The sequence below is a fragment of the Eretmochelys imbricata genome, chromosome 9 (assembly GCF_965152235.1).
Source record: "Eretmochelys imbricata isolate rEreImb1 chromosome 9, rEreImb1.hap1, whole genome shotgun sequence".
In the NCBI taxonomy this organism is placed as follows: Eukaryota; Metazoa; Chordata; order Testudines; family Cheloniidae; genus Eretmochelys; species Eretmochelys imbricata.
The window spans coordinates 7,360,380-7,377,353 of NC_135580.1; the positions used below are offsets into that span (position 1 = coordinate 7,360,380).

Genomic DNA, 16,974 nt, shown 5'->3' on the forward strand with positions numbered 1-16,974 from the left:
TCCCTGCTCTGCTCCCGGGGCGGCTGCCCCTGGTGCCAGCCAAGCCCCAGGGACTTGCCCCTGAAGAGAGCAGTTTGTCTCCTCCCCACCGCTCGCCATTTTGGGCACCGTCCTTCTGAGGCCGGGGTGCTAACACCACAGACACCGACCGGGAGGGGCTGTGGAGTGGTGCTAAGACCCTCCCGCCCCCGCGCCATGAGCCCCACCTCTCCCAGGCTGAGGGGCTGGGGCGGGTCCTGCGGGCAGGGGCACCGTGCACGCTGCCAGGCTGCTCGGGTGGCGCCAGGCTCCTTGGTACGGAGCAGCCGTCGCTGTCAGGATCTGCTTCCCCTGCTGGGGAATTGCTGGCGACAGGCCAGGGGGGGTTGGGGGGAGGCTCTTTACGAGCTTTGACGACTTGACGTTGGGAGCGATGCCGCCTGCAGCACGGCCCCGGCTCCCGGCTGATCAGAGGTGCCTGGCGACGACAAATGCCGGCCAAGGCCCCCCCACCCCGCCACGGGCACCGGCTCACACGAACGCATCGGGAGGGGCTGGTGCAGAGTCCAGAGAGAGGGGCACAGCCGGGAGGATGGGGGCCTCTGTGTGGGGGAGACGCTCACCTTCAACCCCATGGTGGCCCCAGCTGGGCCGGCGGAAACGGGGGGTGGGCGCTGGGGGCTCAGGTCCTGGCTGGGCTGCCGGGGGAGGGGGAACGCTTGGCCGGTGGGTGGACACTTGGCCTCAAGCCCTGACTGGGCTGGCGGAAGGGGGGTGTGGGAACGGGACGCTGGGTCTCAGAGGGCAACGCTGGGGCTCAGGCCCGGGCTATGCTGGCTGGGGCACGGGTTGAGGGGACGTGACAGACACGCTGGGGCTCAGGGGTGGACGCTGGAGTTCAGGGCCATGGATGGGCTGGCGGGGGGGACGCTGGGGTTCAGGACCCTGGCTGGGCCAGCTGGGGGGATGCTGGGGTTCAGGGCCCTGGCTGGGCCGGCTGGGGGGATGCTGGGGTTCAGGTCCTGGCTGGGCCGGCGGGGGGGACGCTAACACTTGGCCAATGCTGGGGTTCAGGCCCTGGCTGGGCCAGCTGTGGGGACGCTGGGGTTCAGGCCCTGGCTGGGCCAGCTGTGGGGACGCTGGGGTTCAGGGCCCTGGCTGGGCTGGCGGGGGGGACGCTGGTGTTCAGGGCCCTGGCTGGGCTAGCGGGGGGACGCTGGGGTTCAGATCCTGGCTGGGCTGGCGGGGGGGGACGCTGGGGTTCAGGGCCCTGGCTGGGCCAGCTGTGGGGATGCTGGGGTTCAGGTCCTGGCTGGGCTGGCCGGGTTGGACGCTGGGGTTCAGATCCTGGCTGGGCCAGCGGGGGGGACGCTGGGGTTCAGGTCCTGGCTGGGCCGGCGGGGGGGACGCTGGGGTTCAGGACCTGGCGGGGCCAGCGGGGGGGATGCTGGCACTTGGCCGACGCTCGAGTTCAGGGCCCTGCTCAGACAATTCAGTCCTAGAGTGAAATCAAGGGACCCCCAGCAGGGCTTGGTCTGAGACAGGTGCCCGGGCAGCTGCGGCCCGCGGGTGCCTCTGCACCCACCACCCTGCTGCTGGGCCTGATGCTGGGCCCACGCCAACACGTCTGCAGGACGCTCTCACCCCCCATGGCCATTCCTGGGCTATGAGACATGCAGGTGCCCGCATAGCAGAGCGGCAGCCTGGCCTGGCACTGTCCCCATGACAACACGCACTCTGGGCGCCATCCGGCTGCTGCTCCCCAGTCTGGTAGGTCTCTGGCCAGCCTCCCACGCCCTGTGTCCCGGGCCAAACGACCTGGCACGCATTGCTGCGTGTGCATCGCTCCCTCGACGGCAGGGCAGCAGCTGGCAGCAGGGAAGCGGGCACCAGACTGTGCCAGGCCTGGGGAGAAGCTGAGGGCGTCAGCGTCCATCACAGCAGGCATTTACCCTTTACAGGATCCGGGGGGGAGGGCGGGCACGGAGCAGGCCTGGGACTCGCCTCAGCTCTCCTGCTCCAGCCCCCACTCAAGCCAGCTGCACTCAGGACCGGCCAGGACGCCTGGGTTCTCCCGCCTCTGTGCAAAGTGCCTTGGGATGACGCGACCTCCTGCCCCTCCCCCCACCAGCACCCTGGGGACCCCTGAGAGACCGGGCAACCAAGCTGCATCAGGGCACTGCCAACTCCCCCAGCTCAGCCCAGCCCAGGCCTTAATTCCCGCTGGCGCCCCCGACCAGGCTCTTGCTGCCTGCCTCCCCTCCCCCGCCCCCGGCGCGTTCGCTTCGCAGCCCCCGGCAAGCCCGCTGCAATTCCCCACCTGCTCCGGGGCTAATCGGAAGCGATCCATCATCTTTTAGTCTGCAAAGCCCTTCGCGACGTGGCAGGCGGCTGATATATTTATCTGCCGTCACCGAGGCAATTTCCTCCCCTCCCCCTAATCAATAGCTCCCGGCCCAAGGAGAAATGGCCGGCGTAATTGGCAGAGCCGCTCGAGCGGCCGCCTGGCTCGGCGGCCCGGAGCCATGCAGGCCCCGGGGCTGGCACCCAGGCTCCGGCCTGAGGCCGGGGGATCCCGGACAGGGCCCTTCGCCCAGCCCCCGGCCCGGCGTTCCCCGCTTAGCCGCCACACGCCGCGCCGGGGGCCTGCCAGCAGCGCTGTCGTTGACTCACCCGAGTGATTTACGAGGCCGGAGCGCTGGGCTCCCCTGCTAATTGCGAGGGGCTAAGGACAGCCCAATGTGCCTGCCCCACGCATGCATCCTTGCTGGAACCCCTGGGAGGGTGGGGTGCCAGGGGGGATGATGGGAAGGCCAGAGGGGGATCAGAGCCCAGCGGGGCGGAGATGGGGGGTCTGTGATTGTGGGCACAGAGGGATCACAGCCCAGCAGGGAGGTCGATGGGGGGTGGTGATGGGGCCGTGGAGAAGGATCGGGGTCCCGCGGGGTGGGGGTCGGTGGTGGGGGGAGCAGGAGGAGGGGACACCCAGCTGCTCCCTAGGGAGGAGCCTTGGCCCTGCACCAGCCAGGAAAACGCTGCAGTGAATTACCCACAATGTCAGCTGGGTGGGGGGATTCTGAGCAGCATGATCCAGCTGTCAGTTCCCCCCATCGCCCCAGCCCCTGGGCAGGCTGGGCCTGGCAGCCTAGGGGCAAGCCCTGCCCCACTGTTAAGAGAGACCAGGCTGTCCGGGGTCAGGCCCCATCGGTGCTGCGTCTGCCTGGCTGGGACACAGGCAGGGGTTACGTGGCAGCCCTGGCTCTGGGACCCAGCCCCTCCCTCTCCACGGCCTGCCCCCATTGCTGGCCCCGGCTCCCGCGGGCGGCTCTCCCGGCGCCTTCCCTGCTGATGGGCCCAAACGAGCGGGGCCCACAATCTGCTTGGAGCGGCTGCAGTGCCCAGTGCCATGGGAGAGCCGTGCCACCCTGGCACCTCCCGCTGCCCTGGGGGCCGGGCCAGGCCCCAGCAGGCCTTTCTGGAACTGGTGGGGACCCAGGCAGGGTGACGCCCTATGGCTCGGCCTGGCCTGCTCCTTTTCTCTGACGCCCCCAGTGGGTGATCCCTGTCAGTGCTGGGGCAGGGGGGGAGTTGTGGGGGCAGAGCCACCCCAGGGACAGCAAGGATGAGGGTGGGGGGCACAGGTGACGGGAGCCCCGTGGAGCAGACGGCAGCCCTGGCTTTTAAAGGAGGCAGGGTGGGCTGGTGGGTAAAGCCCAGGGCAGGACGCCTGGGTTCTCTCCCCAGCGCTGCCACTGACTGAGTGACCTGGTACTTCAGTAAAGTCGGGCTGATGATGCCAGATCAGCTCTAGTTCAGTGCCCATCCCTGGGGTGGCTGGCCCCCCTTTGTAAAGGGTCAGGAGCGGCTCAGACGCAAGGGGCAGCTGGGGTCTGCTCCGGTGCGTGGATCCCCAGCCTGGCTGTCCTGGGGTCTCTGCCAGTGCGTGGATCCCTAGCCGTCCTGCTGGCTCTACACAATCCCCGCCAGGGATGGGTGCAAGGGCAGGACATCGGTACCACGTGTGCCAGGCCCCCATGCCCAGCCACTTCCACATGCCCATCAGCGTCTGAGCTGCAGCCCCTGGGGCCGGGAGCACGAGGCACTGGTCTCCCTGAAGAGGAAGGCTCCTGGGCTGCCAATCTGGCCACGCTTCAGCCAGAGCCAGCGGCGCGTCTGGCATGATCCCAGGGGCTGCTAAGGAGAGGTGGTGCCGTGGCGAGACAGCGCCAACGGGTCGTGGGGACACACCGAATTAAATTCATCTGCCTTTGTCTCTCCCCTGACAGCTCCTCTCTTGTGCTGCTGGGCCCCCAGCCTTGGAAGGGGGCATGCTTTGGAGAGGGTGGGGGGCTTGGATCCGCCCTGGCATCGTGCCACCCACTTGGCATCCAGCCCAGGCCCTTCAGCCATAGGAACGTGACACTCTCTGTCCTACACCTTCCCCCCTCCCCCCGGCCCCGACTCAGCCACGGCCCTGTCAGCACTGGGAGTGGCATCCCTGCCCCGTGCCAAAGCACACGCTGCAGGGACTGGTTTGGGTGGGCAGCAGGGGGCGCTCTCCCCCTTGGCAGAGCTGGCCCCAATGCCCCGGCATAGCACTAAGGGTGCTGCACTGCTCAGGCTCACAAAAGAGCCCCTGGGGCCTTCCTCAATGCCAGGGCTCTCAGCTGCAGGGGCCTGGCTGATTGCCAACTCATTCCTCTCCCTGGCCCCTGCTGCTGGAGAGGGTTCATGGTACCAGGGTCTGTGATGTGTATGGCCATAGCTTACTCCTGATTTTCCAACCATGAGACTGCGCTGTTCGAGAGCCGAGGTGCTCCACACCAGAGGTGGCTGCACTGAGGCAGGAGCTGGATGATGCATGTTGGGGGGCCCAGGCATGTCAACGTGGCGCCTGGTCTGGGGCAGCTGGAGAGACGCGCCAGAGTGACGAGCGCGTCGGGAGCGGAGGGGAGGCCCAGGATGCTCCTCTCCGGGTGCCCCAGTGCTGCTGGGACACTGAGAGGTTGGCATCAGCTAACCGGGCCCATCCGGCTGGAGCGACGGGGTGGGGGACAGCCAGGGCAGGAGCGTGCACGCTGCACTTCCAGCAACATCGCCCAGTGGGGAGCTCTCTGCACCCCAGGAACTGGCTCAAAGGGGCAGGGCCTCCTGGCTAAGCTGGACCCACTGCTGCAGTGACTTCAGGGGAACAGCCCTGCCCCCCGGCAGCAGGGTGGCAGCGTGGGCCCAAAAAGGCAGTTCATGCTCCATCGGGGGGCTCTCCAGATGAGAGGCTGCACCGCCCAAGCTGGGGCCATCCTTATGGGGCACAGCAGAGCCCCCATGGGGCAAGGCCGTGCCCTCCCCAGCTGCAGCCAGGAGTCTCCTGCCTTAGCTATGGCTGGAGAGCTCAGTAACGGCCCCTCTGCAATTGCCACCAGCTCTACCTGCCCCTCTTCCCCTCCCCCCCACAGATCTAGGTCCCCCATCTGCCTCCTCCTGCCCCATCCCTTCCCTGCCTTCCTCCCACCTCCTTTCCGGCCCTTCCAGCCGCCCCCTTCCTCACCCTCCCCACTGCAGCCCTGGTTCAACACTTCCACCCTCCAGAACGGCCTTTCACTTGTCCAGGTCTTTCCCCCACTTGGCTCTGTCTGTCACTATGGCCCCCCTCCACCCCCCACCTGCACTTCACCCCTCAGCCCTTCACACCCAGATCACCGGCGTCGTAAGCTGGCCTGGCCCCCAGCGGTACCGTGGTGTCTCTCCATGCTTCGCTCTCCTCCACCTGTCCCTCTTCCGCCCTCCCCACTGCGTGGTCTGCCCCGCCAGCCCTCCACCGCCTCCACCCCTGCTCTCACAGCCGACCCCACTCCAGATCTCCCCCCCGGCTTGCCCCTCACCGTACAGCCATGCTTCAGAAAACCCACCCTTGGCCCCACATGCCTCTTCCAATGCCGCCCCAGCTCCCTTTCCTTGCTGAGCTCTTTGAACGCAGCTACAGGTTCACCCCACCCCACGCCAGGCTCCAACAACCTCTTCCTGGCCAAAGCTAGAACCAGCCCTCCAGCTACCTCCCCGGCCTTCAACACCGCCGGCCATGCTCCTCTTCTCCACGTCTCGTCTTCCCTGGGCTCCCGCCACTGTCCTCTGATCGCTGCCTCAGTGTCCCCCTGGGAGGATCCTCTCACCCCTCCGCCAGTGCTCTGTGGGGGCTCCCCAGGGCTCGCTCCTGGAACCTCTTCTCCCTGCACACCTTAGCGCCAGGTGATCTCATCCACAAAGACAAATGCTCCCCTCATCGCCATGCTGAGGTCTTCCAGCTTCCCCACCCCTCCGGGCCAGTCTCCTGTGCAGACTAAGATTTCAGCCTGTCTTGACAAGGCTCAACCGGAGCTCCTAATCTCCCCTCCCAAGCCTTCCTCCAGCCCCACCACCCTGCCCGTCACTCAACTCTCTAGCCCCTCACAGCCCGGCTGGGTCCAACCCCTGCTGATTCCTTCTGCACAGCGGCTCTTGGCCCGGCTGTCCCCGCGTACGCCTCCCTTATGGCCGCCTCCTTCGCTCCAGCCTTGGCAAACGCCCCCCCTCCATCTCCATTCAGAACGCTCTCCCCTAGCCCGGCACTGGGGCCACGTCAACCCTCTCTTCGCTCCCCCCTCCAGCGCCGCGCACACAACCTGCTTGTCTTTGCATTCCTGGTCCACCCGCCTCATCAGCTCTCCCTGATGCTCGCCTCCCATCAGCCCATGCTGCCAGCCTCCATCGCCCACCTTGGCGCTTTCTCCCAGGCTGCCTCTCAGGCCTGGCAGAAGCTCCCCGGGACCACTTCCAAAGCTACATTATCCCCTTGCAAACTCTCCTTTCCTGGGATGCCTACAGCAAACAGGGCGGGCTCAGGTGCGGGTGGGCGCATCCTGCACTGGGGCACCCGCCAGGCTAGTGTGGGGGACAGCTGGAGACGTGGGGACAACATCAAACCCAGAGACTCAATAACCAAGGCCAGGGCTCTGCCTGGAGCCTCCCATGGCAGATTTATTTCAGTAACACGGTTCAGTTCAATTTAAGTTACTGGCAGCTTCAGGACATGGGCCCTGCCCGTCGTCCACGCTGGGCTAGGGCCATTGCACCTGCCGGGGTCTTGTTCGACTCCACGCCCCCCCTAGATCCCAGCCCGCCAGGGAACACAGACTCCAAGGCGCTCGTCACGTGCTCCTCGTGTCTCATGACAACCGGCCGTTCACCACCAGGGCCGGCCGGAGTCTCCGTGCCCGTCACTGCTGCTGCCCAAGCTTCTCGGGGGCTGACCGGTTCTCCAGCAGGGGCACGGAGCAGTTCAACAACTTGCCCACAGTCGGTGTCAGGACGAGAACCCAGGTGTCCGGAGCCCCCATCCCGGCCGCTCTGCTGGGCGTTAGCAGAGTGACCGCTGCGGGTGCTTTGGCTCGTGGGATTGCCAGGGCCTCGTCCCCACACCGCACCAGCAGGGCCAGGAGCAAGGGAAGGGGCTGCAGCCACAGGCCGGGTGCTGTGGGGCTGCAGAGGTTGGGTTAGGAGAGGCCTGACGGCCGGGAACCTGCGGAGCAGTCCAAGTCCCGGCAATTAGCCAGCCACTCACACCTAGCCAGCCACTCACACCAGCCAGGACAGGGCATGACTAGCAATCACCCATCGGGAGGGTGCCCAGCTGGCAGAGCAGCAGTGGGGGTGCAGGAGACCTGAGTGAGCGCGGGGTGTGTGTAGGGAGTCCCCGGGTGAGGGCAGCATGGGGGGAGAGCTCGGGGGATTCTCTGTCGGAGAATCCAGACAGGGAGGTGCTGAGCCAGCCCGGTCCCAGTGCCGCAGTCCCCTTGCCCCTTGCTGTGCCAGGCTTGGGGGCCGGGCTGGGCTAGAGCTCGGTGCTGGTGACGGCGCTGATGCCGTGTACCAGCAGGGTGGGGCCCAGGTCCCGGGTGAGCAGCTCCAGCTGGTGCAGGTAGCTGGGGTAGAGGCTGGTGTCGGCGGGGGGCCGGGGCAGGTAGAGGAAGCGGATGGTGGGCGAGGGGCTCTGCTCCAGGATCAGCCTGTTGGCTGCTTTCAGGTACTCGTCGGAGATGCAGGTGGCATTGCCAGGGAAGTTCATGGTTGCCTCCACCGGCCTGGCCCGCTGCTCCTGCTGCTTCTGCCAGTGCAGGGCCACCACGGCGTCCCAGGGCACCATGTGGATGGCAGCCTGGATGCGCAGCTCCTTCAGCAGCTGGCGCAGCTTGTCCTCCTGCCCGCGGGTCCTGGCCCCGGTCTCCACGCACAGGAAGAGGCGGAGCTGGGCGCGGCGCCAGGAGCGCGCCATGCTGAGCACGCAGGCCATCTGCAGCAGGAAGAGGCTGCAGGTGTCGGCGTAGCGGGCGCTGTCTGGGCGCAGCAGGTTGAGGGGCCAGACGTCGATGGCGGGCGCCCGCGCCTTGTCGAAGTGCTCGAAGGAGCGAGCCAGCATCACGTTCCGTAGCATCTTCACCGCGTCGGCCACCACGGCCACGTACTCCTGGGGCGACAGCCTCCTGGGCGCCGTGGGCCCCCGCACTGGTGGGAAGCTCAGCAGCGCCGTCTCCTCGCTGCCCTCGAAGGCCGGGTGCCGCGCCAGCCTGTCCTGTGGCACCGTGCCGTCGTAGAAGCCCAGCACGATGGTGTTGGGCCGCATGCCACCTGCGAGACAGAGCGCGGCCCAAAGTTAGTTGCTGGGGCTGGCTGCTCACAGACATCACCCTGCCAACTGAGCGCTCCCGGTGTCCCAGCCCAGCCTGGGGGCGCGGGGCCAGCGCATCTGTGCCCTGCAGTGCTTGGGGGCAGCCCCTCGGGCTCTAGGTACTCTGTGCTGCCGGCCGGCCTGCCCTGAGAGCAGCACTGAGGCTGGCAATGGCCCACCGGGCCACCTTCTGCCTGCCTTGCTGACTCAGCACCTGGCAGCTGCAGTTCGCTGCACCACGGCTTTGCCCTACTGTGCAGAGCCAGGGACTATTGAACCTCCGGAGCCAGGAGTGAGGAGGTGGGGATTTGCTGTAATATTGTTACCAAGCTGATGTGTGCCTCAGTTTCCCCTATATGCTGCAGGGCTATTTAGGGGGAAGAAAGGGCTGTTTGGTCTCTGCAGAGGCTCAGAGACTCATGGCTTTTGGCTGTCTGGGGCCTGGGCCCCATATCATGGAGCGTTTTGAGAAGACAATGGCAAGCCCAATCACTGGGATTTTGATACCAACGCCAAGCCGTGTTTGCCCAGCTGGGGAACAAAGGCTGGAGGATGGGGGACGAGATGGAAGTTAAGTGTGGGGAGCTGTCTGGGCTCGCACCTGAACGGGGACACAGAGAGGTCACTGGCGGGAGGGCTGGGGCAATGGCTGACCAGGATGGGCCAGGCTGTAACCGTCTTTTCTCTGGGCTCACCAAGGCCGCCCTGTGCTGTGTCCTTTGACTAATAAACCCGTCTGGGTACCAGCGCTGGGTGCTGGCGGAGGGCTGCGTTGCCCCCTGACTTTGTACAGGTCTCCCTCAGGGCTCTGCCTCAGTGGGGCTGGCTGAGCCGAGCTCACGTGGGAAGCAGGGGGGCTGCAGGCCCAGGCCCAGCCTAAGGAGGCGGTGAAGCCGTGCGGCTCACCCTGGAGGAAGATGAGACCCCCTTGGGGGTCTGGCCCGCTGCAGGAGGCCTCCCAGAGACTGTTCCGAAGCTGGGCCCATGGCCCCGATCCTGTGGGTCTGTGACACCAGCCCTCGCGCTCTGCCCCGGCTGAGCACCATGCCCTGGGCAAGGAGGGGTCGTCAGCTCCAGCTCTCCCAGAGAGGAGGGGGGATGAGCCAGCTGGCCTCCCAGGGGGAGCGAAGCCATGTCCTGCCCGAGCTTTCTGTCGCCACCGGCTCCCACCACCTGGCAGGGGAGAGCTGGGGTGGCTGGTGTGACACCCACACACAGAGTGTCCCCCCAGCTCAGGACGGGGCTGAGGGCAGGGGGGGAACATGGGCAATCCCAGGCTACACTGGCCCAGGGCCCACGGCTGCCCTGAGCAGGGAGCAGGCATGGCAGTTCAGGCACGCATCTCTGCCCCATCCCCACAGCTGCCAGGAGAGGCACCAGCAGGAGGTAACCCTGATGGCTGGGCCATGGGCCCCCCTCCCGCAGAGCCCAGCACAGGCCACGCGGCCGGGGGGGGCTGCAGGTGGCGAGCGGCATCCGCGAGGTGGGTGGGGACTCACCCAGGCCGGAGATGAAGAGCAGCTGCTGGACGCCGTGTCTCACCGAGTTGGCCAGCGTGAGATTCACGAAGGCTTTGACGTTCAGCCTGTCGACCAGCAGGAGCCAGGAGTCGGCGTGAGTCTGCAGGGGGTCGGAGGGCAGGGAGTCTGGGGAGAGACGGGGCAGCGTCAGCCCCTGTGCGCTGAGCCTGGTGGTGAGAACAGCCCCCTTCCCTGAGCTGCCAGCCCCAGGCCCCACACCCGGGGGGAGCTCAGGTCCGAGGTGTCCTCCCTCTTGCAAGAGCGTCACCCCCAGCCCCGCCACCTGGCGTCACCCCCAGCCCCTGAGCTCTGCTCCCCTACGGCCTGGATTGCCCGGGGTTTGCTCTGTCACCACGGCAGCCCCCGTGTGCCAGCCCCTCTGTGCCATGGGGGCCCGGGCAGCAGGCCCTGCTCTCACCTAACTCCGCCAGCTCCACGTGGCCCAGCACGTACAGGCCGCTCTTCTTCAGGTCGTTGATGAAGCTGATCAGCTGGATGCTGGACCGGGGGTTCTGCACCATCAGCAGCATCTGGGGGCGCCAGAACTTGACGTGCTCCTTACGGACGTCCAGCATCAGCAGGTACTTTCGGACCTGGCGGCAGGGGCAGAGCGGAGAGTCAGGGCGGATAGACTCCCCCCAGATTCAATGGCATCTCGTTAGCCCTTGGCCGGCCTGAAGGGAGCCTGGCATGGTCTGTGTACCTGACATAGGCACCTCCGCACCCAGCTGCCCCCTACCCCTCCCACTCACCCCGGCACAAGGAACAGGGGCCGACTCAGCTCTGGGGTCCATTGGGAGCCAGTGCCATTCCAGTGGGGCAGTATCTGCCCTGTGCCAGGGTGGGGTGAGCGCTGGGGAAGGTGGGGCTGCAGCGTCTTCCCCGCCAAGTCCCACCAGCCGCCAAGCCCCGTCTACACTAGGGCACACACTGCCCCACGGGCGCAGACAGCCTCAGGCATCACCCCCTGGGGAGGTGAGAGTCCCTCTGCAAGGCCCTAGGAGACCCCCCCACCCCAAGGAGGCTGCAGACAGTTATGGGCACCCCATGGCCAGAATGATTCTGCCCCAAGGAGGGGCTTGGTGAAGAGCCACCAGGGGCCTGAGGTCCAGCTCCTGAAAGGGGTTTTGGTGCCTAACTCCCACTGGACCCCAGTTCCAAGGGGTGACTGGGCGAGCCCAACTGGCAGGGTCTGGCCAAACGGGAGTGTCCCACCACTCAAGGCCCAGCCCCTGCGGGTAGCGCTATCTCTGCAGCCTGCCAAGCAGCCCCCAGCCACACCAGGGATGGCGGGAGCTGTTGTTTCTGCCTGTGGGCAGTGCCTAGCTCAGTGCGGGTGCTACCCCACTGCCAGGGCCTGTCTGTGGCACGCCTAGGAGCCCATCACCGCTTCACACCAGCCCCAAGGACGCGGGGGCCCGGGCCTGGGCAGCTTGGCCCTTTGCCTGTTTGTTACAGGACCCCCCAGCTGGATTTCATACAGCTCCTGAGCCCTGCTCGCCACTGGTCTCCCCTTGCAAAGTCTTTTTTGCTTCCTGCCTTAAATGGCTGCATGGTAGATAGCTGCCATGTTCTACCCCAGAGGTGGCTGCATTTCAGAGGTGAGGCTCTCGTAGGCACTGACTTCCAGAAAGTTTGTGTGATGAAGTGGGAATTTACTGTGACATTTTTATGACCCCATGTGTGCCTCAGTTTCTCCTGTATTTCGCATGGCTACCCAGTGGCCGGGGAAAAGGAACCGTTTGCTCTCAGGGCAGGCTGAGAGAGAGACATGGGTATGAATGTCACCCGTCTGAGCCTGAATGGATCCTTAAAAGGACTGACCGAGGCTGACCCCATCTGAGTGGAAAATCTGAGAAGATCGTGGCAAATCCAGCCACCAGGACATTGACACCTGGCAACTGATGCCCAGAGGGAGAGGGGTTTCCCCACCGCTTAGCAGGGAAACTGAGCAAAATCCCCCAGCTCGAGAACAAAGAACTGGGAAGGAGTGAGGTGGAGGGATCGGAGTTGGCTGTTGGAAAGAGTCGGGCCTCTCACCTGGGAACTGCCCCTGGAGGTCAGAGTGAGAGAGAGAGAGACAAAGTCTGAACATGGAGTTCATTACAGCTTGACTGGGCTCTGGGCTAACCAGGATGGGCTTGGACTATGCTTTAACCTTCAGTTCTCTGAGCTCATCTAAGGACTTCCCAGGCTGCGACCAACTGACTGATAAACCTGACGGTTTTTGACACTGAGCGTCACTGCAAATACAAAAAGAAAAGGAGTACTTGTGGCACCTAGTGCGTTAATCCCTACAGGGTGGACAAGTCTCTACCAGGGTCCGTCTCAGCTGGACTCTCTGGACGGAGCTCACAGGGTGAAGCAGGAGGGCTGGAGCCCCAGTGGTCCAGGCTATGGAGGTGTGTGGCCTCCCCCGAAGTGAGACCCGGGGGAGTCTGGGGTCTGGCCCAGCAAAGGGCCTGTCCCATAGCTGGGGGCGTAGCTCTGATCCTGGGGACCCGTGAGCTTTGGGATGAAATGGACAAGATTGCTGCATGGGGGGGGAGGGGGGAGAAGGACAGGATGCACCTGGGGAGGGGGAGGTGCTAGGTAGGTCGGGCTGAAGCAGGTCAGGAGCTTGCTTCCTCCTATGCTGGAAGTTGTCCAGCCCCTCCCCCACATTTTACACCCCCCCCCCCCCATTCCTTTCAGCCCCAAGAAAACAACATCCTGATTCTCTGTAACTCAGCACCCCACTGGTGGCAGCTCCTCCACCCCCACCCCAGGGACACCCCCAGAGCACAGGCGCGGCTCACACCATGTGCTGCGGGTATGGGTGGCTTTAGTCCCCTGCAGAGGCCAGGGCTCTGGGTCCCTCCATGCCAGGGGGGAAGGCAGGCACCTGCCCCCACTCACTTCTAGTGAGCCTTAGTGGCTTTCCCTGCTCTCCCCCTCACTCCTGGGGGGTGTGAGCGGTGCCCCGGGGCCAGAGCAATGCAAACGGCACAGCCCAGCTCCTCCAAGCCTCACGCCATTGCTTTCAATGGAAATTAGGAACCTAAATACCCTTGCCTGAGCCACGTTCACCCCGCCCAGCCAGCTCCCTGAGCCCCACAGACTAGGAGCCCGACTGATCTCACACTGGCGTCATCAGGAGTGACACCGCCAAGGCCTGTGGAGTAATGTGAGATTGCGATCGGCCTCTGGGTGTGGCTCCCACCGGGGACAGTGCCCGCTGCTAGGATGGTGCCCGCTGCTAGGACACCACCTGCCATCAAAGGCAGCTGGCCATTCCCTGAAGCGTGTGACTCTGGAGCAGCCCCACTGACCCCACAGGGTCCCCCCGGATTTACACCCGTGTCAGTGAGAGGAGACCCCCCGCTCCCGTTCCATTCACACCGCCCGGCGGAACGGCAATGAGGAGTGAGCTCCCGAACGCCGCCCCGGTGCTCCGCGCAGCGTCCGTTAAGCTCTAATGGGAGTTTTCAGCGGTGATCTGATGCCTCGAAATGACAGGCTGGCCGGGCGAAGTGGCTCCTGCCCCGGGGCTGGGGAGGCCGCTGGGAGCGTGAGCCCAGCGCTGGGGAATGGGGCCAGGCCCAGGCTGCGCCGGGGCAGGGGATTGCTCTGAACGAGCAGGGAGCCGGGACTCCCAAGGCGGCAAGGTGGGGGAGGAAGGTGCCCCTGATCCCCAGCAGGGAGGGAGACACCTGGGAGGGGGCAGGCCCAGCTAACCTAACCGGGGGAGGCGCCCACGCTTACCTGGTGGAAGATGAGGGCCTGGCTGATGTAGCCCCAGCTGCTGCTCGGGGACAGGTAGTGCAGGGCCAGCAGAAGCAGCAGCATGAAGGCCATGCTGGCCGAGGCGTAGATGGGGCTGATGAGGAACATCATGACCCCGCAGCCCAGAATGCCCAGCACGCAGGTGTGCCAGGTGAAGTACTGGAACGTGGGCCTGCAGGGGACAGCAGAGATGGGTCCTCAGCGCGGGCAACAGGAGCCGGGAGCCGTGCAGGCACCTGGCTCCTCGGCTAGCGAGAGGGAGCCCAGGGCTAGTCAGCAGGGGCAGGGAGAGGGCTCAGGCAGGGGTAGCCTCGGGGTCGGGCTGGTTCTAATCCAACTGGGGACTTGTGCAGGGGTGGGGGGGGGAATCTTTCCCCCAGGAGAGCAGCCAAGGGGAGAACCGGACCCAGCATGACTGACCCCTCTGGGAAGGGGCATCGGGAGAGGGCCACGCCAGGGCCGGGCTTTACAGCCGGTGGTTCCCAATCCCCATCCCAAACCTAGCGCTTGGGGCCTGTGGGATGGACCTCCTAGGCCGGGCACCACCTCGACCAGCCAGGCATGGCAAATCTGTCACAGCTCAGCTGCCTGCGATGGCAGGAGCCACTCGTGCTCCGTGGCACCAGCGGGCACCAGCCCAGCCTTCTGGCTGGTGAAAACGGGACAGACGCTGGCCAGCCGCTTGCCTTCATCCAGCAGGGCCCTGAGTCCGACCACACCCTGGCTGTCTCCCCACTCAGCATCCATGGGGAAGAGCCCTCCCCGGCCCCCCAGCGCAGCAGTGGCTGGATGGGAGGCATGGGCCAAAGGCTCTCATGGGCTGCTTTATCACTGGCAATCCTTAGTTGTTTTAATTTCATACTTGGGGGATGGTGGGGTCGGACCTGGGGATGAGCCCAGTAGAAATCCAGTTCCCCAGTCCGGGGCCGGCGCTCGAGAGGGGCTGGGATTTCCAATGGTGCATGTTATTAAAAGGCCGGCGCAGGGCTCAGCTTGGGGGGGCCCGTATATGGCTTAATTACCCAGTACTCATCTCACCCGCTGTCTGAGCGAGATTGCCTGGGAAGATTTAAGGAAGGCCGGTAATGATGCTCCCCACCCCCAGCCGCAAGCAACAACCCTGCAAACCAGAGACAAAGGCCAGAGGGGAGGGAGGCGGGGGCAGTGTGTTGGGGGGGTTGCTTCTGCTCTAAAGGGAAAAAAGGTGAATAATAAAGTGAGATTGCGGCTAAGTGGGGAATCGATCCTCATAAACGCTCCCCCCACCAGCCCAGCAGAAGAGCCGGCTGGGATGTTAACTCTTAGGATGCTGGCAGGTGACATGCATGCTCCCCCAGGTCCCTCCCGCCCTCAACCAGGGCCCATCTCCAGGGCCCGCCTGATTGCAAGCGTGCTGGGGAGGTGTACACCCGGAAGTGCCATGGTACCAGAGTGCCAAAGCCCTGACAAAGCCCTGGCTGGGATGATTTAATTGGGTATGGGTCCTGCTTTTGAGCAGGGGGTTGGACTAGATGACCTCCTGAGGTCCCTTCCAACCCTGATATTCTATGATTATATACCAGCTACCCCCCATCCCAGCACCTCATGGGGACGCTGCATTAGCCGAGGGGGACCAGCCCACTTGGGGAGCAGACTGTCCCAAGACCCGCTCCGCCAGGACCATGCCACTCGACCCCAGCAGTACCTGTGTCGCCCCGGGGTGGGGAGCCGGGGGCAGCCCCGATTGCCCGTACCATGGAGCTTTGGGCTGGGGTCTCAGCAGGCCAGGCCGCGCAGCCAGACGGACCCATCCTCTCCCTCCGGGGGGGCTGTGGGTGGGCACAGGCTGCCCAGGGGCGTGCTGGCGCACGGTCTGCTCCTCAGCCCCCACGGCAGGAGCGTTCCTTCCTGGCGGGCACAGGGTCCCTTCCCCTTGCGGCTGGGCATGGGAGCCGGACCAGCCCCCCACCGACACCTGCTGGCAGGGTGAAGGGCAGCACTGAGCACGCAGGGCTGGAGGATGTGAGGGGAATTCAGTGACTTGGAGCGCCGGGGCCTGCCAATCACCGCGGACAGCCGGTGCCGGGTGTCTGATAACAGCGGCAGTGATCGATTGGGGAAGGCATTTTATCCTTCATCTCCAGGCTCCCCGCGCGTAATCAAGGCTGAGGGGCCCCGATCCGGAGCTCTGCGGCACTGCCTCTGCTCTCACTGGAGGCTACAGGTGCAGGCCTGGCAGCGCCTCTGGGGAAGCACCCAGCACCCTGCAGGATGGGCCCAGGAGGAGCTATCTGCAAGGGGACACACTGCTCTGGGCTGAGGGGCTGGGAAGCCCTGGGGCAGGCAGCAGGGTGCTGACAGAAGAGGGAGACTCCTAGCCTCAGCCCCACGCCACGGCCAGACAGCATGGGCTGGAGCAGGGGGCATGGGGCTGAGAATCAGGCCCCGTGGCTCTGTCACGAAGTCCCCGGGTGCTGCTCTGGAACTGCTCCCTACGCAGCCAGGCAGGACTCTGGGGAAGTCTCCTCTCTGGGAGCAGCCTGTCTGCAGGACACACAGCTCACACAGCTTCCAGCTTCCTGGGTCTGACCTCGGAGCATTCAGCCTCCTCTGCCCCTCCGTGCACTTCCCCCAGCCAGTCCGCTCAGGCGGGGCTCCTGGGAAAGCCAGAGGGTCCTGCACCCCAATTCCGCAGTCAGCCGTGACTCTCAGCCAGCCAGTAAAACAGAGGTTTATTAGATGACAGGAACATGGTCTAAAACAGAGCTTGTAGGTGCAGAGAACAAGACCCCTCAGCTGGGTCCATTTTGGGGGGCAGGGAGCCAGACAACCACGTCTACACTTCACTCCTTGTCCCCAGCCAGCCCCAAACTGAAACTCTCTGCAGCCCCTCCTCCTCTGGGCTTTGTCCCATTCCAGGGCCAGGAGGGCACCTGATTCCTTTGTTCTCCAACCCTTTAGCTCTCACCTTGCAGGGGGGAAGGGCCAGGCCATCAGTTGCCAGGAAACAGGGTGTCGGCCATTCTCTGT

The 16,974-nt window shown here is 65.1% G+C and overlaps 1 protein-coding gene across 1 annotated transcript in view; it reads right to left on the reverse strand.

Annotated features, from left to right (window-relative positions):
• Positions 1-7,846: 7,846 nt before the first annotated feature.
• Positions 7,847-16,974, reverse strand: part of SLC12A9 (solute carrier family 12 member 9) — a 50,876-nt gene continuing 41,748 nt past the window's right edge. Inside the window, exons 8-11 of the mRNA XM_077826580.1 lie at positions 13,945-14,137; positions 10,619-10,793; positions 10,180-10,326; positions 7,847-8,640 (exon numbers count right to left, since the gene is read on the reverse strand). Of these exons, the coding sequence (XP_077682706.1) occupies positions 7,847-8,640; positions 10,180-10,326; positions 10,619-10,793; positions 13,945-14,137 (1,309 nt within the window). The remainder of the gene's footprint in view (positions 8,641-10,179; positions 10,327-10,618; positions 10,794-13,944; positions 14,138-16,974) is intronic.